General features: G+C 35.0%; 1 protein-coding gene across 1 annotated transcript in view; it reads left to right on the top strand.

Moving 5' to 3' along the window:
- The window catches only part of AKAP9 (A-kinase anchoring protein 9), a 177,421-nt gene that overhangs the window by 91,990 nt on the left and 62,866 nt on the right, over positions 1-22,565 (top strand). Inside the window, 7 exon segments of the mRNA XM_030932036.1 lie at positions 672-768; positions 2,307-2,399; positions 11,723-12,079; positions 13,997-14,221; positions 15,366-15,506; positions 15,970-16,073; positions 18,552-18,757. Of these exon segments, the coding sequence (XP_030787896.1) occupies positions 672-768; positions 2,307-2,399; positions 11,723-12,079; positions 13,997-14,221; positions 15,366-15,506; positions 15,970-16,073; positions 18,552-18,757 (1,223 nt within the window).

Raw genomic sequence — 22,565 nt, forward strand, 5'->3', positions numbered from 1 at the left:
GTGATCCGCCCGTCTCGGCCTCCCAAAGTGCTGGGATTACAGGCTTGAGCCACAGCGCCCAGCCATAAGATTCTTCTCTTTACCACCACTGCTCCTGAGTTCCACTAGAGGTAAACATTGTTACTTTTGATGTGGACACATAGGAAAAAAATCAAACTTTTTGTATCCAAATATACATATGTATGTTAAAAGAAGTTTCTCATAAAAGTGAGATTTTACAAACTTTTTAAAAGTCACTAATATATCTTAGATAACTTTAAAAAAAAAGTTAATACTGGCCAAGCATAATGGCTCATGCCTATAATCCCAGCACATTTGGAGGCTGAGGTGGGAGGATCACTTGAGGCCAGGAGTTTGAGATCAACCTGTGTAACATAGTGAGTCCCCATCTCTCCAAAAAAAAGTCAGTATGTATAGTTCCATATCATACATTTGTAGTGTAAGATGACATAAAATTCAGTTGATCATCTGTTAAAATACTGTTACTCAATTGTGTTCTTTTAAGTGGAAATATTAGTCAAAAATATGATTTACGTTACAATACCTACAACCCTTGACTCATTATTGTCTCCCATACCCCAGGTACACATTTTATGTGTGGTATAGATTTTGGATGAACACTAAAGCACATATACAACTCTAATTCTTTAACCTTTTTTATTTATATTCAGTTTCCCTGTTGATTCAGTGGTAATTACAGAATCTGATGCACAGAGAACAATGTACCCTGGAAGTTGTGTGAAAAAGAATATTGATGGTACAATAGAGGTATTATATTTTTAATTTTTATCTTTTAACTGTTATATACACTGATTTTTCTACTATCATTTTTATGTCTGGTTTACTATCTAATAGTTGCTGAGAAGGAAGCATAATAAATATGAGGATAATACCTTATATAGAAAACTCAGAATACATATGTAAAGAAATTTAATCCATTTTTATAGCATAGGAAAAACACAGAGGAAGTTAAGTTTGAGGGGTTATATTTCCTTTAAATATGTTATAGTTTAAGATTTATCTTGTTTTTTGTAACATGTGGGCTATGTACAAATTAGTTTCAGTGCCCTGGTCAACATAGCTTTGTCTTCCCAGCATGGGAATTTGGACCAGGCCATCTCTAGAAAAGTGCTTAGGGGCCAGGCACGATGGCTCACGCCTGTAATCCCAGCACTTTGGGAGGCCGAGGCATGTAGATCACGAGGTCAAGAGATCAAGACCAGCCTGGCTAACACAGTGAAACCCCATCTCTACCAAAAATACAAAAAATTAGCTGGGCGTGGTAGCACTTGCCTATAGTCCCAGTTGCTCAGGAGGCTGAGACAGGAGAATCGCTTGAACCCAGGAGGCGGAGGTTGCAGTGAGCTGAGATTGCGCCCCTGCACTCCAGCCTGGTTGACAGAACTAGACTCCATCACAAAAAAAAAAAAAAAAAAGAGAGAAAGAAAAAAGTGTTTAGGAATCCCCAGAATCCAAGACAGTAGGGCTGGGATAATAGATTAGGCCTACTCCAGTAAGGTCCATATGGTATATAAAAGTTCCACATCTTTTACAGTGCATGCCATCTAACTAAACCACCCCCTGCCTCTGCTCAACGTTGTATTAGTCTCAATTTCTCACATCTGCAACTTTCTCAAACCTGCAACTGCTGAACCCTGTTCTTCACTCAGTAGATTTTTAGCTCTTAAGTCATAGAAAAAATTAAGATCATCGTTCTTCCTGGCTCAGTATACAGAGGAAAGATGTTAGACATTTCCTTGATTCTGCTATACTCATCCCATATCATGATAATTGCTAAATAAGTACTTTCATACCGAGAACATATTTATATTTTTTTAAAGTTTATGGTTTTTTCTATTGATAAAAGTAACTTTGTATTTGTAGAAAATTAGATAGTATTAATAAGTACCAACAAGAAAAGAAAATTTGCTTGTAATTTTATGAGCAAACAATGCCACTTTTTAACATTTTACTTAAAAGGAAATATATACACACATATATATTTTATTAGTTATATTTAAGTATCCTTTTCCCACTCTAGAACTGTATGTTGGCATTTATAAATATGTAAACATACTCCTCTTTGCATCTTTGATTGTTAAGTTCACAGTAGTAAGTATAATTATTTAGTAGAATTATTTACTAAAATTGTTTTTAATTGAGAGAATTAAAATTGATTTTTTGCTGAAAGTATGTAGAACTTTTCTAAAAATACTGATACTTTGGGGAGATTTTGAGGTAGAAGTTTAAAAATAAGTGGTGTATAATTAATGTAAATAAATGTCATGTTTTGCTTTTAAATATAGTTTTCTGGTGAATTTGGAGTGAAAGAGGAAACAAATATCATTAAGTTGCTTGAAAAACAATACCAAGAACAGTTAGAAGAAGAAGTAGCTAAGGTAAGCTTATAGCCTATCCAGAAGATTATCTTAGTTTATATTCCCTTTGAGCCTTCAAAAATAGCATGGATTTTATTGATGGTTTGTACTTTATTTTTATAAGTTTCATATATAGTTCATTTTTAAGTGGTTGGATAATGATATCAATTATAGTTGCCTTTAAACAAAATATCTTGTGAACTTTTATTTGAGAAGAGCATTCTTCTTGATGTAGACTAGTAATTAGAAGCTTTTCAGAATGCCAAAACAAGTCTATATATTTGTTGCCTTGTGAAGGAGTTTGGTCTTCCTTAAAAGTTGGGGAGAAGATAGGAAAAGAAAGAGAAAGTGGTTGGTCCTCTGTGTATATTATCTGTATCTATTTCCAATCAGAAAAGCTTTGTTAGGTAATGACTACAGATACTAAGGGAGGATTATCAGTGAGTATTAATTAGCTCCTGGCTAAGTGAAGGAGTTTATCAATGTGAGTTTTGCTCATCTCTGTATGCTTATCTGCTGTGTCCAGAGTCATTCTTTAATATTAGCCATGTAACCTAGTGTAACATTATGGTTCTATTTGTTTTGTCTTTGTATTCCTTTTCAAAATGTGTATACCTGGTTGGCTTTTAATATTGGAACTGGCCAGGTGCGGTGGCTCATGCCTGTAATCCCACCACTTTGGGAGGCCAAGGTGGGCAGATCACCTGAAGTCGGGAGTTTAAGACCAGCCTGACCAACATGGAGAAACCCCAGCTCTACTAAAAATACAAAATTAGCCAGGTGTGGTGGCTTATGTCTGTAATCCCAGCTATTTAGGAGGCTGAGGCAGGAGAATTACTTGAACCTGGAAGGCAGAGGTTGTGGTTAGCTGAGGTCATGCCATTGCACTCCAGCCTGGCCAACAAGAGCGAAATTCCATCTCAAAAAAAAAAAAAAAAAAAAATATATATATATATATATATATATACACACACACACACACACACACACACACACACATACACACACACACACAGGAACTATTGAATTATGAGTTTGTTTTTTTTTAATAATATTTCAACTGTCTTAATATAACAATCCCAGTGGAATATGTGGATTTTAAAGGGGTGGGATTGATTGGTAGGATATAAAGGAAATATATAAGGAATTAGGAAAATCATAAATTAGATGAGGAAGTCAAGACCCAAGGAAATATCTGGGCCATAAGGACTTGTTCACTTATGACTAAAGTGAAAAGTGAAACACTATCTTTTTTTTTTTTATAGCTTTCAAGGTCTAGTTCTTGGAGGAATGCAAGTTTTCTCTTGCATGTAGCTCTTATACAAATTTATCAAATGGAATGGTGTATCAGGGTATAGTAATTAACGTGAGGTTTGGTATTGGATATACCATATTTTAAATTCTTGTTATTTTGGTTTACTAGATTTGTGACTTTAGGAAAGTTACTTGTGAGTCTCAGCGTTTTATATGTTGAAAGAGGAAATTGGAATAGTAGTAATTTTTATAAGGATATAATGAGCTAATGCCTATAGAGCAGTTAGCAAATGAGTTGATACATAGTAAAGACTCATAAATATTATCTTAAAAGTAGTCTTATTACTGTGATAATGGTGGTAATATGAAGATGTTTTATAAAGCATTACTCACTCAAGCTGATACCAAAGCACCAAAGTACCGGTCAGTGAAGACTCTTCTAAATGCAGCCAAGATACTATGATCCAAGAGACTATATTTGATGGCCCAGCTTGGTCCTAGAATAATACAGATTGTCGACATTAGTCACCAGTACCGATGGGATTATGCTGTACTCTGTACCCCTCAGATATGATAGAAGAAGATTGAAAACCATTTTTCTTTTTTCTTTTTTTTTTTTTTGAGACAGGGTCTGGCTCTGTCGCCCAGGCTGGAGTGCAGTGGCGCAATCTCTGCTCACTGCAACCTCCAACTCCTGGGCTCAAGCCATCCTCCCACCTAAGCCTCCCAAGTAGCTGGTACTGCAGGTGTGCACCACCACCCCAACTAATTTTTTTGTATTTTTTTTATAGAGATAGGGTTTTGCCATGTTGGCCAGGCTGGTCTTGAACTCCTGATCTCAAGCAGTCTACTCGTCTTGGCCTACCAAAGTGCTGGAATGGCAGGGGTGAGCCACATGCCTGGCTGAGAATCGTTTTTCTAAAAGCACAAGGCTATATAGAAGAAGCCCAGTAACAGTAGTGATTCCCAGTATATATCACATTAGAGTCCTCCTGTGATTTGAGCACATGCTACTGAAATTACACATTCATTTACATTTCACTGTTAGGCAGTGTTCTGGGTGCTGAGGTATAACAGAGAATAAAAGAGGATGAAATCTTTGCTTCCATAGACCTTACATTCTAGTTGGTACAGATAGCATACAGACGATGGTAAGTACTATAAAGGAAGAAAAAAAAAATATGGGACTAGGAAAATCCATGGGGAGTGAGATGGTGTTATTTTATATAGGGTTGTCATGGAAGGCCTGACTTTATGAAGTGACATTAGAGGAAAATCCTAAAGGAAGTGAGGGAGTGAATCAGGAAGATATCAGGTTGAGGACCTTTTAAAGAAATATGAAAGGGAAAGTCAAGAGAGACAAGACAAAAAGAAAGATCAAAAATTACTCTAACAGGTGTCTTTAAGACATGGTCAGGAGACTTGACTAGAGTTTGTGAAGGTTGCTTGCCCAGCTGCTACCTCTGCTGAGTTGGAGGATAGTTCAGTTTAATCCTGCAACTCCCACATTCATGGTGAAATATTGTGAAATCCTGGCACAGATTTGTCTTTTCTGCAGATGTACAGGAGGAGAATTTTCCTTTTCCTGGATACAGGAGGAAGAAATACAAGGAAAGAGGGCAAGGGCTCACACTTAAGGGGAGTATATTACTCTAGGTTATTTGACCTGAGCAACTTGAAGAATGGAGTTGGTATTTGCTTAGAGTTCTTTAGTAGGATGGAAAAGACTGCAAAGGAGTAGTTTTGAAGAGGAATGAGGAGACTCAGAATTCAGCTTTTGACTCATTAAATGCAAAAATATTTACTAAATGTCCAAATATAAATGTTGAGGAACAGCCAAGGAAATGTTAAGTAAAGTCAGTGTTTGGGATATATAAATCTAGATTTTAGGAAATAAGATAAAACTAGAAATATAAATTTGGGAGTTAGCATATAGTGCAATGTTTTTTAAACTGTGAGTTGTAACTCATTTTTAAGGCATGAAATCCATTTAGGGGGTTGGGTGTAGGATTTTAATATTAATGGAAAGTTTTAATTATATAGACACCTATGTACCTGTGTATGCTTTGGGTCATAATATAACATGTGGTTTTGTTGTTTTATGTGTGTGTATGTTTGCCATGGATTGCAGTGAAAAAATTTGAAAAACTAATATAGGGAATAAGTGTAGATAGAGAAGATATCTGAGAACTGACCTGAAGCATGCCAGTGTTTAGAGACCAGATAAATAAGGAAAAACAAAGGAGATGGAGAAAGAGCAGTAAGTTAGATATGGGAAGAACAAAAGAATGGGCATTGCAGAAACCAGATTATTACTGCAAATTAATCATTTGATTTTACAAGATGAAATCATTGGTGACTTTCACGAGAACACATTTGATGGCATGGTGGAGACAAACTGATTAGACTGGGTTTGAGAGAGAATGAAGGAGAAGAATGAGGAGATGAACTATATTGAGGAGTTTTACTTAAAAGGGGAGCAGAGAAATAGAGTGGTAAAGAGTGATGTAGGGGGTCAAGTGGTGAGTTTTTCTTGTTGCTGTTTTGTTTTTATTTAAGATAATAGGTATTACATCTACTTTTGTGCTCATGGAAATGATTGAAGAGAGAGGGAGGGAAATAGCTGATTTAGGGTACAGAGGAGCAGTTGCTGGAGTAGTGGTCTTGATTAGATGAGAGGGGATTCCATACCCTGGATGGTTGCCATTAGATAGGAGCATGGCAGTTTAATCTATAATAACAGGAAGGAAGGCAAAGGATATTTGGTTTGTTATTCAGGTATCTTTTGAGATGTAGTATTCAGAGCCTGTGGAAGTTCTCTTCTAGTAATTGCTTACATTTTCTCACTAAAACAAGAAGCAAGGTCAACACCTGAGAGAGACAAAGAAAGAGAAGATGTTGGAAGTTTAAGAGGAGGGAAAAGTTCTGTCTAGGGGAAGGAATCAGAAATGGAGTAAACTAGGGAAATTGAGTTAAATTGGCTGATTCCACCAAGGGCCCATTTTAGAGGTAGTGGTTATAAATTTAAAATGAGACCAATCAGGTTGGTTGGATTTTTTAGACAGTATAGCGAAGGGAAAGGAAAGAGTAACAGGGTAGTTAAGTCTGTTTTTTTTAAGTTTCCAAACCAGAATCCTGTTTTGTTTTTTTTTTTGAGACAGAGTCTCACACTGTCACCCAGGCTGTAGTGCAATGGCGCGATCTCCGCTCACTGCAACCTCTCCCTCCCAGGTTTATGTGATTCTCTTTCCTCAGCCTCCCAAGTAGCTGGGATTATAGGCACACACCACCACACCTGGCTAAGTTTTGTATTTTCAGTAGAGATGGGGTTTCACTATGTTGGCCAGACTGGTCTTGAACTCCTGACCTCGAGATCCACCCACCTCGGCCTCCCAAAGTGCTTGGTTTACAGGTGTGAGCCACTGCACCCGGCCCCAAACCAGAATTCTTATATCTGTCATTTCTTTCTAATCTGAATGCATATACAAAAGAAAGTGATCTTTATGATACCAGTTTTTCAGAATTTCAGCAGCTTCCTTTGTGTTTTTTGTTGTTCTTTGTTTGTAATCATCTCTGCTGAGGTATAATTTACATAATATGAAATTCACCAATTATAACTGCAAAATTTGGTGAGTTTTAGCAAGTGTTAAAAATTGGGAAACTAATACCACAATCAAGGTATAAAACTTTTCAGTCATCCCTAGAAGTTTTCTCATGCCCTCTGGGAGACAACCCCCTCCCTTTATACGTTGCTAGATTCTGTTTGCTAATATTGTGGCAAAGATATTTATGTCTGTGTTCATGAGAAATATTATTTCAAGTTTGGTTTTCTTGTAATGTCTTGGTTTTCATATCAGAATAATGCTGGCCTCCATGCAATGTTGAAATATATTGCTCTTCTATTTTCTGGAGTAATTTACATAGAATTGGTATTATTTCATCCTTAAATATATTTTAGATATGCCGGTGAATGCAACTGGGCCTGGAGTTTTCTTTGTTGAACTATGTTTTAGCTATGAATCCAGTTTATCTAATAGATTTAGTTTTATGTTAGTTATCTATTTATTTTTGAATGAGTGTTGGTAGTTTGTATAACTCAAAGAATTGGTCCATTTCCTTTAAGCTGTTGAATTTATATAGGTAAAGTTGTATTGTAGTATGCTTTTTTTTTTTTTTTTTTTTTTTTTTGAGATGGAGTTTCGCTCTTGTCGCCCAGGCTGGAGTGCAGTAGCATAATCTCGGCTCACTACAACCTCTGCCTCTGGATTCAAGTGATTCTCCTGCCTCAGCCTCTCAAGTAGCTGGGATTACAGGCCTGCACCACCACACCCAGCTAATTTTTGTGGGTTTTTTTTTTTTTTTTTTTTAGTAGAAATGGGGTTTCACCATGTTGGCTCCAACTCCTGACCTCAAGTGATCCACCTACCTCAACCGCCCAAAGTACTGGGATCATGGGTGTTAGCCACCATGCCCCGCCTGTAGTATTCTTTTATTATTTAATGTCTGTGGAATCTGTAGTGTTATCCCTATTTCTCACCTTTTTGTCAGATTGGTTAGAGGTTTATTGATTGTATTGATATATTAAGGATTCAGCTTTTTGTTTCATTGTTGTTTTTATTGGTTTTGTTTTTATTTTCAAATGCTACCCATATCTTTTTGATACCCTTTTTCTGCTTGCTTTGGGTTTAATTTGCTCTTCTTCTGCTTTTCTAATGGGAATTTCTTCTTTTCTAATGTATGCGTTTAATGCTATACTCAAGCATAGCGTTATACCTTTAAACATCATAGCTTGTAAGTATAGCAATGTTTCCTTATAAGCAATGTTTAAAGCTGCACTCTGCAAATTTTCATTCAATCCAAATATATTATTTCCCCTGTGACTTCCTCTTTGATTCATGGGTTATTTAGAAATGCACTGATTTTCACATTTTTGTGATTTTCAGATAGCTTCCCATGGTTGATTAACTTAATTAATTTTTAAGTTTCTTTGTGGTCTGGCAAAATGCCTCATATAATTTCAGTTCTTTTAAATTTGATGCCTAAAATGTGGACTTTTCCGGGTGAATGCTCCATGTGTACTTGAGAAGAGTATGTGTTCTGCTGTTATTTAAATTTCAGATTTCCCTCTGGTGCCATTTTTCTTTAGCCTGAAAACCTTCCTTTAGCATTTATTTTAGAACAGGTGTGCTGACAATGAGTTCAACATACAACGAATTTTATGTTGCCTAATTTTGAATTGTACATTAAATGTTTTGTATTTTATGTTTTATGTGCTCTGGATGTCATTACAATTCTTTGAAGAATGTGAATTTTTTTTTTTAAATAGGCAGTCCACCCAGTTAGGTTCAGATTAAAACTCCTGTTTCATCTTTCCCGTACAAATCACCTAAGTATTGACTTCCCTCTGCAGTCTCCTAGCCACTGTTTACTCTTCAGAATTCTTTAGTTGTTTTGTATTTTGCTCAGAGTTTTTAGGTAATCAGTGGGAGAAGCAGGCCGTAGTGGGCTTATTTTATGTTGCCCGGAAGCACAGTCTTTGTGTTTTCTTATTCCATAGTTCAGATGCAATTATTGCCTTGTAGCATCAGTATTTCAATTTACCCACATATTTTTTTAAGAAGGACGTTTATGCTCTAATCCTTTTTGCATCTTAGGCCATCGTTTTAGAATCTTATTTATTTTTGAATAAAATTTTTTAGAGGTTTTTTTTTTTTACTGATTATCTGTTGGGAGTAAGCTATGTTTTTTAGTTGTCTTTATTTTATTTCTTTATTTTGTTTTTATCCATAAAAGTTTGTTTTGTTGACTGTTTGAACCTGGTTAGCAGTTATTTTTATGCCAGAACTTTGAAGGTAACATTCCAGTGTTTTCTGATTTCTTGTTTCTGCCGACAAGGTCCTTGTTACTTTGTTGTTCCCTTGTGGTTAATACATCTTTTTTTCTTTGGAAACATTTAAGATCTTCTTTTTGATTTTGGTGTTCTCTTTTTTCATTTTTCTTTTTTTTAAGAGATGGGTTCTGTCAGCAAGGCTGGAGTGCAGTGGTGTGATCATAGCTCACTATAGCCTTGCACTCCTGAGCTCACCCAGTCCTCTCACCTTAGTCCCTGGAGTAGCTCACCACACCCAGCTACAGATATTTTTGTAGAGATGAGGTATTTGTTTTTATCATAATTCGTTGATCATCTTGAATCTTGTCAGTGGTGTCTTCTGTAAATATTCTCAGCCATTATCTCGTGAAATAGTTCATTTCCATTGTTCTCTATTATATCTGCCTGGAACTCGAATTAGATGTTGATTGACCATTCTCTATCCTTCATATCTCTGTTCTCTCTCATATTTTTAATCTTTTTTTTTCCATGTTACATTTTCAATATATTCAGTATGAAGAGACAGAGGCAAATCAGGTTCAAGACAGGAAATTAAAACAAAACGCAGTCATAAGGTTTTGATCACTAGTTACAGAAGATTAAAGATATGTTTTGTTAAGTTGTATGATCTAGTTAATTATTTTTAATTATCTTTGTCTTTTGACATTTTGCTGTAATGGGTGTATGTTCCAGATGACATTGTTGTTACCAAACCCTGGTTCTTTCTGAGCTAGCATAGGCACCACCCAGAGGTCCCATTTGGTAGGTGAGATACAGTAGCAGGATTATCTGGGAAGAAGCAGGATGATATGTAGTGTTTAAGGTGCTTGAGCTCTGTATAGACACATTTTGATTCAAATTTCTGCCCTAACATTTACTAAATATGTGATGTCATTCCTAATGTTGCAGCACTTACATTTTCTCTGCATTGGCTACTGGTATTATAATTATTCCTCTTAAGTCAGTTGTGCATTATACTTCTAGACAGACTCATTTAGATATGGAATAGTATAATGTTACCTTTTGGAAAATTAGCTTAGGCAAGACTATAGGATTTTGAACCCCAGCTTTAATGATTTATTTGCTTTGTGTTTTTGAGTCAAATTACTCCAAAGGAGGCTAGCACAGGAACCAGGTGGGAATCAGGACCCCACATAGGTGAATAAGATTCAAGACAGGAAATTAAAACAAAAGTTCAGTTATATTTCCTGGACCAGCAAGGAAAACAAAGAAGGCTGCAGGTCTGTAAGTACAAATATTTCTAATCCCAGGCATACTTTATTCTGGGTTTATTACAACCAGCCTTCCTTCATTACAAATTATCTGTGGAAAAAGGACATAAAGTTATTGATACAGTTGGTTCTCAAAGGTGTAGGGACTTGTCAGAGCCAAAACTGCTAGTCATAATTCCTAAGTACCTGTCATGGGGTGGGATGGGAGGCTAGAATAAGCAGGGATTCAGGATCATAGTGGTAGTGAAAAGTCAAGTTGGATTATAATGAAATGCCTACTCATATTTACTAGTCATACAAACTAAGTGTTCCGCTTCTGGGAATTTGTTTTGAGGAAATAAGAAAATATATGCACAATTATATAATTACAAATATTTCATCACATTAGTGTTTAAAATAGTAAAGGAGTGGAATCACTCTAAATGTCCAACATAGAGAACTGATTTAATAAACTTATACTACATGTATGTAATACGAAACTTTGAACCCATCGGAAATTATATAGAAATGTATTTCTATTTCTTAACTTGAAGATATATTTACTATAGTTAAGCTATAAAAACTGATTACAGTATTAGAATATGATCACATTTTTATAGGAAAATGATATCTGTATCTATTCATATCTATCTCTGTAAAGAATAAGAAGATTTGGGAAAGTATTTACTAAAATGTTTACAGTGATTTTTCTTGGAAGAGAGAAATATAAGGGCTTTTATTTTCTAATTTTTACTGAACATTTATGGCTGTTATAGTAAGAAAACATTTTACTTTTTATTTAAAATGGCAGGCAGTAAAATAAATACTTTGACATTAGATTTATTGTAAAATAGAGAATCTATCTCGGTATTACTTTATTATAGGATTTCTTTTTGTTTAGAACTGTGAGGCCATGCTTTTTTCTGTTCATACAATTTTGAGTAGTAACTTGCTTTTTAAATTCCTGCTGATATTTCTAAATCCTTTATTGTTTGCTTTTATTTCTTTAGGTTATTGTGTCAATGAGTATAGCATTTGCTCAACAAACTGAACTGTCTAGAATATCTGGGGGAAAAGAAAATACTACATCATCAAAGCAAGCACATGCTGTGTGTCAGCAAGAAAAACAGCATTATTTTAATGAAATGAAATTATCACAGGATCAAACTGGTTTTCAGACCTTTGAGACAGTGGATGTGAAATTTAAAGAAGAATTTAAACCACTTAGTAAAGAGTTAGGAGAACATGGAAAGGAAATTTTATTATCAAATAACGATCCCGATGATATACGAGAATCAAAGGACTGTGTGCTGACTATATCAGAAGAAATGCTCTCCAAAGATAAGACATTTATAGTCAGACAGTCTGTAAGTATGCCTCCTTGAACATAAAAAACTTATTTAAAGATTGTGAATTCCTTCACTATAAAAATACTAGCAATAATGCTGCATAATATTGGAGGAGGAAAATATCAAACTCAGTCTTATGACTCACATTGTTGTTTTTTTTTTGTTTTGTTTTTGAGGTGGAGTCTTACTCTGTCGCCAGGGTGGAGTGCAGTAGCACGATCTCGGCTCACTGCAACCTCCGCCTCCCAGGTTCAAGCGATTCTCCTGCCTCAGCCTCCTGAGTAATTGGGACTACAGGCGCGTGCCACCACATCCAGCTAATTTTTGTATTTTTAGTAGAGACAGGATTTTACCATGTTGGCCAGGATGGTCTCAATCTCTTGACCTTGTGATCCACCGTCCTCGGCCTCCCAAAGTGCTGGGATTACAGGCATGAGCCACTGTGCCCGGCCAATTCACACTGTTAATGTGTTTTATTAATTGTAGGATATATGGATAAGTGACTTAATATTAGTATCAAATAAAACAAGTCTGGTTCATAATATTCTTGTTTATCTTAAAGACGTTGTACCTGGTAAAATCCCATTGTAAGTTGTACACACATTAATTCTGTTTCAACCAATTCGAGATTAATTATACTACAATTTGGTAATATCTGTGAATAAAAGATTTGCTTAATTAAATATAACAACATTACAAGGACATAGCTACCTATTTAGGAAGACTAAAAGATTTTACTATCTATATCCTAATTATTGATTTCTTTACTTATTTATTAATAGAAGATCTGTTCTGTGTCTATACCTCAACAGTTCACTGCCTTTAACAGAAAGTAATAAATCCTACTTCTTTTAACATTATCTGAATTAAATTTTTAAATTAATATTCAGGAAAGGTTATGTTTTGTTCAGACTAATATTCAAGTAAAATTGCCAACTCCAGGCCAAGCGTGGTGGCTCATGCCTGTAATCCCAGCACTTTGGGAGGCTGAGGCAGGTGGATCACTTGAGGTCAGGAGTTCGAGACCAGCCTAGCCAACATGGTAAAACCCCATTTCTACTAAAAATGCAAGAAATTAGCTGGGCATTTCGGTGCATGCCTGTAATCCCAGGTATTTGGGAGGCTGAGGCAGAGGAATCACTTGAACTGGGGAGGTGTAGATTGTAGTGAGCCAAGATGGTGCGACTGCACTGCAGCCTGGGTGACACCAAGACTCCGTATCAAAAAGAAATAAATAAAATAAAATTACCATCTCTTTGTGGAATGCGAAACTTGTTAGGTGTTCTTGAAGACCTCTTTAATTTACCATCAGCTATGCAAAGCAAAATGATTTGTTTAAGTAACATCTCTCCAGGAAATGATGTACTCATAGAACGTATTAAGGAATTGACTTCTTATGAGCGTGAGACTCTGGAATGTAAAGCTTTTATTTTCAAATAAAATGTATTGAAAATTATTTTTTATCAGTAGTTCCCTGTAGTACTGTGATAACCACTGTGTAAATTAAGTGGATAGTTTCTCATGTTTCGTACATTTAATTTTAAAATATAAATATTCCATTGATATTATTTTCCCTTCATAAAATGTCAAGAGGAATAATGGCATTATAGCTTCATTAAGGGTAGAAGGAATCTTAAGTATCTTAGTTCTTTTTTTTTCTATTAGAATTAGGTTAAGTCTAAACTAATTGATAAATAATTGTTTTGCTTTTGGAAAATAACATATATAATGATAATAAAGTAGCTTTATGTTGTTTTGGAATTGCAATGAAGAAAAACACCATTTTTAAAAGTATGTTTTTGTTTAATAATAAAATCACATGCTTTATGGGATAAGTAATAGAATTGCTTTCGTATTTGTTTAAAATATTAATGCTGACAGATTTTTACAAAATGTGTTATGGCTGAATTTTTTTCTTTTTTTTTACTCTTAAAGATTCATGATGAGATTTCGGTGTCAAGCATGGATGCTTCTAGACAACTAATGTTGAATGAAGAACAATTGGAAGATATGAGGCAGGAACTTGTACGACAATACCAAGAACATCAACAGGCAACAGAATTGTTAAGGCAGGCACATATGCGACAAATGGAGAGACAGCGAGAAGACCAGGAACAGCTACAAGAAGAGATTAAGAGACTTAATAGACAATTAGCCCAGGTAAGGGTCTTGTAGTCCCTTTTCTCTCCCCAATTTTTTTTTTCCAAACACCAACTTGAACCAGATCCCCAGTAAAAACAACAGTATTTTTTATGTAGCCATAATTTTTTTTTGCCAAAATCTGAATAAACTACATATGTTTAGCATCAGGAACACACTCTATACTAACACAGCAGCTTTAGATCTTGTTAGGGACACCTATCTCAACCTTGGAGTGGGCATTGTCTTTCTGTCATTTTATTTAACTCCTTTTTCAAGCACTGGAAAAGTGGCTACATGGTTGTTGGGTTTTTTTTTTTTAAATCCATTAACCATATATAGCAAATGCAGTTTGACATTTTGGAAATAACATTGTGCTGAGGTGCTCCATTATGCAGTTACTATCGTTCAGTTTTACTATATTCATTTATAGTTTTGTGAGTCCACCAATTAGCATCTCGAAGTTTTACCTTTATCTGTCTTTAATCCGTCTTTTTAATCATGAATGGAAATCGGAAGTAGTATGCTTCTGGAACTCTTTCCAGGGAAACATCTCTTCTTGATTTGAGAAATGCAAATTTATTTAACATTCTTATCCCTTTCTTGACTAAATTTAAATACTTCTTGGTATTTGGGAGCTGGATTCTTGTCAACTGCTATGTAAAATATACTCACAAAACCATTGCAGAAAAGCAAGAAATATTTATATAGAAGTTCTTATGAAAACAGATTTATTGAATTTAATTCTGAAAACTGAAGCTAAAAAGAAGATAAGAAATAACTAGAGATAACTATTAACATGTATTCTTTCAAATATAAAATAATAGGAAAATTGGGAGCTGAGCATAAAACATAATTTGGAAAATTAACTTTGCTTTTCTTCATTGCATTTTGTGAATTCAGACTTCTTAATTTTCAATGCAAAATTGACAAAAACTAAGTGAACTGCACAAATTCCTGAATATTTAGGCTTAATTGGCTTTTTAAAAATATTTTAAATTTTGCATTGATCTTTGTATATACTTTTAACCCCTTATGATGGAATACAAATCATAAGTAGAACCAGGACCTATTGGTCCCGGGGGTTAAAAGAAATCTGCTTAATATTTCTACCCTTTTTCTCTGTCGCAAACAATATTCTCTCATGACCTTTTTTCTTATTTAGAGATCCTCCATAGATAATGAAAACCTGGTTTCAGAGAGAGAGAGGGTGCTTTTAGAGGAGCTGGAAGCACTAAAGCAGCTGTCTTTAGCTGGAAGAGAGAAGCTGTGTTGTGAGCTGCGCAACAGCAGTACGCAAACACAGGTAGTATGGACTTTGGCCCACCTAGGAGCAATGGATCAACAATTCAGTAGGATTTGTTTATCTTTGTTGTTGGTATGAAATGTACTCTTTTATAGGTACTGAGCTTAACATATTTGTGACTGCATACGTGTAAGGTAGGTGGAGTCAAAATGCCTTATATTTCATTTAAGGTAATTTGCATCTGACATTGCTGTTAACAAGAGAACCTAACAAACTTTATTGTTGCACTATAGCATAGATAATTTGAACCCATTAAACTTTTTTATTTGTGTACGAGAATGTTTTATCCTCTTTTGATGACACTAGTCTCAAATATAGTTAAATATTATACCAAACAGTATCAATTTTGTGCACAGAGATTTCTGTTTTATCTCATACCCATATAGAAGAATGACATGCTATTTCCAAGATGACAGGTTTTCTTTCTGTCTTCTCCTCTCTTCCTTTACTCAAACTTAAACAGAATGGAAATGAAAACCAAGGAGAAGCTGAAGAACAGACATTTAAAGAAAAGGAATTGGACAGAAAACCTGAACATGTGCCTCCTGAGATTTTGTCTAATGAAAGGTATACAAAATGTGTACTTTTTCAGTGCAAAGTAAATTAAAATGGTTGTTTCAATGTAATAGACTTTGTTCTTATTTTTATCTTGTACACTGATACTTTGTCTTAAAAATCATCATACTATCTGTGTATGAAACATGTCCATAAATGTGTAGTATGTAAAGGATTTTCAGTTTTTTATCATTAGATAGATACAATTTTTAAAAAATCATTTCTATATAAATTTTGATTGGATATTAATCACATACTTAACTGTTAATATTAAGGTATTTGGATATTGAAACTTTCTTGATTAATTTTATACTTATATGCCATTTTGTATCCTAAAAACACAGTTCTACTTGTGAACTGTATTCTTTCACTGTATGGACATGTATTCAGTGTAAGCCATCCCCTGCCTTGCTTATTCTGAGAAAAAAATTACTGTGTAAATATTCTAAACTTCTTTCATGCATTTGCTACATAACAGATGACAACTTTTAATCCATATCCGAGGGATAAATTAATCACCTGATGTTAGCAAAACTTTTCCTTACTTTGATTTTGTAGAGGTTAATATAAAAATATAAAATATTAGGTAAGAATAGTTATCCTACATTAGTATTAAAGACTTTAAGCACAATATTTTAAACTTTGTTTGTTCAAATGAAAATAATTTCTTTAATTTTAAATTAAAACTAATATTTACTAACTTAATTTCCTCCTTTTCCAATTTCTGTGACTGTCAACCCTCTTGTGTCCTCCTAACCTCCTTCCTCAGCTTGCATGGAGGAATTTGGCCCCTAAGATTTTGGCTTCCCCATTGGATCATCAGTATGGAACGCAGTCAGTATGGAACTCAAACAAGAAAGACAGTGTATGAAAATTAGAGTTACCATGGCAATATAAAATAAACACTTTGTTTATTTTATATTATTTATCTCTAATTGGTAAATTTTGAAAACTATGCAGTATTTAATTTTTAGGAATTTTTACAGAAAGTGCCAATAAAATGAGTATTCTTTTTTTTTAATCCATCATATTAATCATTTAAGTAGAAATATTTTCACATTATTCTAGTCCTGGAGTTCGGCGCTTAAACAAAACCTCAGAACAAGTTAAGGAAATAAAACCCTTGGCTTCCTACTAAATTATTTTAGTTTTATTTTTAGTATTCTTGATTACATAAGCAGAGAACTTGATCTAGGTGCAAAAATAGAACTGTCTCTTTCACTTGACAAATACTAATGGAAAACTTCTCCATTTATTATCTTGTCTTAAAATAGATATGTCATGTGCCTGGGAAAACAGGTATCCTTTAGCCTGATTGTTGGCAATCTCCTACAGTGTGAAGCTAAAAGATAAAACTATCTTAAGGCAGAAGACCTTTACCGTGAAAATCTTTTATTTAGTCTGCATGTATAAAGTGTGCCTTTGTTGAACTGAGTTGCTAGGACAAGAGAGTTGTTTAGTTTTTAAGAAAATTAATCAGGCAACCTTCTGAATCACCACTTATGGAAGTACCTTGCTTCACATGGTAGAATGTTCATGTTAAGCAAAAAAGAGAGTGTACAAAAACACTTTGTTCAGGATGATCTCATTTTTGTTTTTAAAATATGTATATATTTATAAGAGAGGCAGGAGGAAAAGTCTAGAAATATAGGCATGAAAATTGTCATAGTTATTGCTGAGGTTTTGTGGTGGGTGGTTAGCAGTATTTTCCAGATTTTTTAAAATAAGGATTACTTTTTAAAAAGAGAGACACCAAATTCATTCTATTTAGTTGAAAACAGGTTTCTTCTACTGACTGAAATGAGTGGTGAGTGTAACTTGAGAAATTTCAGTCTCTGGAGCAGATGTAATAAAAACAGCCTGTGATACTCCCTCTGGTGTTGACAGATAGTGAAATTTCATTACAGACCTTTTTAAAAACAGATCTCTGCCTAAGTATTACTTTTTGTAATGTAAATATTCAGCTCATTACCATTAACTTGTACAAATACTGCCACATAATTTTTTCTGGTGTGATTTTAAAATTATGTTTTAAAATATGTTTTTATGTTTAACATATAGAAAGATTAAATGTACAAAATACATATGTATAACCATGAGCAGCAAGCTCAATAACTTGCATATGCTTTGGCACTGCCATACTTTTTAAAACTTAAATTTTGTCTCCCAAAATTTTCTCTTAACCTAGTTACTAGCTTAAGACTTTAGTTATTTTTTTCAAGTCAATTAAATATTGTGCATTTTGAAAAATGGTATGATTAAGCTGATTGGCCAAAATTTTTCAGACAAAACAAATCATTTTATAATATAGTCACAAATAAAAAACAAGAAGCACTTTATTGTAGATGCTATTGGGTATTATTTTAACAAAGAGGATCATCTGTTATTTTTCAAATCAAATATTTTGCAGTGTACTTTTTAGTGGACATAAGCAAAGTGTTTGCTTCAAAAATATTAAACATTTTAATCAATGCTTCTTTATCTATACAGGTATGCACTCCAGAAAGCTAATAACAGACTTTTGAAGATCCTTTTAGAAGTTGTAAAGACAACAGCAGCTGTTGAAGAAACAATTGGTCGCCATGTCCTTGGGATTCTAGATAGATCTAGTAAAAGCCAGTCATCTGCCAGCCTAATTTGGAGGTCAGAAGCAGAGGCATCTGTAAAGTCATGTGTCCATGAGGAACATACAAGAGGTACTAGTTTTCTATGTTGTTGAAACAATCATTTCAACAAATCTTGCTGAGTTCAAGGCATTTTGCCATGTGTGGAAAATATAGAAGAGAAAATAAGTATGTTCCAGCAAATGGACCTTCAAACAGAAATACATTAGAGTGACTCTTCTCAAACACCATTATTGTATAGCATTTGCAAGTGGGTATCATAGAGTTGTCATTATATTTACCCAGGGTTGCCACGGTGCCTACATAAACCAGAATGCTGTTACATTTCTCCACTGATAAAAGAAAATTTCTGCATCAGCACTCAGGACTCTTACCAGTATCTGTGAGGTATGGATGATATCCTGAAACCGTCCTATAAATTAAGGAAAGATTAGAAATAAAGACTTTTTAGGAACCTAGCATCAGTTTCACATACCTGTTGAAATGGTTGGAAGAAAGCCTTAATAAGAAACCCAAGGTTTGGTCTCATCTTTGGACTGTTCTCTGCTAGATTCTTTCTTCCTTTTGAAAAAGTGGGTTGAAATATTATGCAATGTATATGGATCCAGAGATTAGGTCCTGATATGCCAGAGCTGTCTTTGTAACTCTGTCTTCCTTCAGCTGTGTGGATTCGGCTCTTCTTTCCGTTTCCTTTTTTTTTTTGAGACAGTGTCTCGCTCTGTCACCCAGGCTGGAGTGCAGTGGCGCAATCTAGGCTCACTGCAACCTCTGCCTCCCGGGTTCAAGCAATTCTCCTGCCTCAGCCTGTCAAGTAGCTGGGACTACAGGTGCATGCCACCACACCCAGCTAATTTTTGTATTTTTAGTAGAGACGGGATTTTACCGTGTTAGCCAGGCTGGTCTTGAATTCCTGACTTAAGGTGATCTGCCTGGCTTGGCCTCCCAAAGTGCTGGGATTATAGGCGTGAGCCACCATGCCTGGCCTCTTCTTTGCATTTCTTCCCATCATATTGCTGAACCCCATTGTCTCTTGTTTTTCAATTTCTTTTTCCTTGCAGGAGAGGGAAATGAGGAAATCAAAAGCTGGGAAAAGTTTTGTGAGATGGAGAAACATAGAATCTGGACTCCTGGCTCAGATCAAGCTCGCAGTTCACTACCATTCCACACTCAAGCATCTCTCCCAGTTAGAGACAGACCTAAGATGCCAGTTTTTGTAACTTTTGAAAAGCTTTCTGTTTGTTAAATTTCATGTGGAGAAATGAGAAGAAATTATCCCATTTATGGAAGGTTTGCCTAATTATAAGTTGGCCAGTAGTGTGTTTCTAAGTACAGAGAAAAGCTTGATTTGGAATTGCAAATAAAACTGATTTTTAAACACCTCAGTTGAGTTCAAAGATAGTTTTAAAAATTGCTTTTAGTAAATTAAAAGCTGAAATAATACGGAATTTTAAACCTTGCTTTCAAATTCACTCTTTTCAAACTTGGTAGAAGAATTTTTCAAATTCACTCTTGGTTACAAGCTCTCAATCACGGCTATTTTATTTCTGCATATGGATCTTTGTAGAGAAGAATTAGGTAACATTTTCTTAGTCTGGTAAAAGTGTTTATCAAATTATGCTTTTTAAAAAACAATTATTTCACAAGCTTATTTCACTTAACCATTTAGGGAGGGATTCTGCAGTTCTACTGGTAAGACCTAGAGACCAGGTTGACTGCCATATTCAAAAGATACTCTGAGAATGTTCTGTGCATTACAGATGTATTTTGTGCTTTTGTTGTTGTTGTTAGTAGTTCTCTTAGATACTTCTCAACATGGCTGCCAAAGTATTCAGCAGACAACATGCCTTGAAAGACAGTGAACTTACTTCCAGAGCACTGTCTCCATAAAAAGGAATAAACTGATAATTTAACTCAAGCACAGAGGATTATATTTATGTTCATTTTCCATGAGAAAGCAGACCTAAAAAGACTTCTGATCAACTAACCTATTTTCTTGCATAAGTGTATCTAAATCTTCCAACACAGATGAAATATGTATATCCTATTTTAAGATACAGTAATGGTTTTCTTTCTTTTTTTCTTTTTTCTTTTGAGTCTCTCTGTGTCGCCTAGGCTGGAGAGCAGTGGCTCAATCTCTGCTCACTGCAACCTCCACCTCCGAGTTCAAGTGATTCTCCTGCCGCAGCCTCCCAAGTAGCTGGGATTACAGGTGCCTGCCGCCATGCCTGGCTAATATTTTTGTATTTTTAGTAGAGACAGGGTTTTACTGTGTTGGCCAGGCTGGTTTCGAACTCCTGACCTCAAGTGATCCACCAGCCTCGACTTCCCAAAGTGCTAGAATTACAGACGTGAGCCACTGCAACTGACCATAGTTTACAATTATAAGCAATTTTATGAATTTAATTCTACAGACAGTTGCTGAACTATTTCTCTATGCTTTCAGCTTTACAGCAATTCATAGTCTAATGAAGAAGTCATTGCTATTCTGATTCAAAGCAAAATAGTCATAATACTTAATATTTTGCTTAAAACCACTACATATATTTGAATTAACTACACCCTTTAAAATTTTAGTTAACTGTTGACCAATTCTGAAAGAATAATGTTGAGATAAGAGGAAAAACTAAATCCAGAGTTAAGAAATATAGTGTATAGAATATTGTAGCAGAGATAATTTTGCTAGGATTAGTATCATTGGTTATATTTACTTTTCATTTAGTTAACTCCATCTTACTGTTTTTATGTTTAGCAGCAGTGTCTTACTAATAAAATTAGAGTAACCACTAATATCACTGGGGGACACTTAATGGATCCATCTTGCATCTTTGAGGATATATTGAATTATTAGAATTTATAATTTAAAACTTTTTATATAAACTTGAAAGAAAATACTGGCTTTAAAATATTACTGTGTTCCATATGTAAGAATTTTTTCTGACATTCCTTCATAGATATAATGGAAGCATTATTTTTTAAAATGAAATACACTTTTGAAAGATTTATTTTATGTTTTTTAGTATAACAAAAATTTAAATCAATCTAATTGCAAAGCAACTTTTGCTTTTCAGTTTTCATATATGACTTTGTTGTAACACTTGTGATGTATTTTCAGCCTTTAAGTCTGAACATGTTTTGATTTTAAACATGTATGGACTTGTTAACACTCAAAAAATTGAATAACAAAGTTGCTAATATTTGCTTCCTCATAAGAGTAACCTACTTTATGAAATTAAAGGGAAATTTTGAGCTAACATAAAATCACTTAAACCTGAATGAATATTAAGATCAGTTCATAAAAATGAATTCCCCAGGTTGTGTTGAAAAAAATTTCCTTCAGGTCTTCGCTGTGATGATTCAGTGGTTTTATGCTCACCTCTACCATAGGAGGCCAGGGATGGAATCTTATCTGCTGCTGCCTCCTTTTGGAGAAATTAGTTCTTACAGAAAGAATGCTAGGGGCTGAGAGTCATGGCTCACGCCGGTAATTCCAACACTTTGGGAGGCCAACGCGGGCAGATGATCTGAAGTCAGGAGTTCAAGACCAGCCTGGCCAAGAGGGTGAAACCCCATCTCTGCTTAAAATATGAAAATTAGCCAGGTGTGGCGGCACACACCTGTAATCCCAACTACTCGTGAGGCTGAAGCAGGAGAATGCTTGAACCCAGGGGGTGGAGGTTGCAGTGAGCCGAGATCGCACCACTGCACTAATCAGAAGGCCTTGTTTCTTTTCTAGCCCACTGTGATACTGGGCAAACCTGTTAAGTCTCCCAGGGCTTCAGTACAGTTTTCTCAACTGTCAGATACCAGGGTCAGACTAAAGCCTAGTGGTTTCCATTGGAGCCATAGAAGAGAGCCTTTGGGGCAGAGAAGGCTTTATTAA

This window comes from Rhinopithecus roxellana, chromosome 6 (genome assembly GCF_007565055.1).
Source record: "Rhinopithecus roxellana isolate Shanxi Qingling chromosome 6, ASM756505v1, whole genome shotgun sequence".
NCBI classification, from domain to species: Eukaryota; Metazoa; Chordata; class Mammalia; order Primates; family Cercopithecidae; genus Rhinopithecus; species Rhinopithecus roxellana.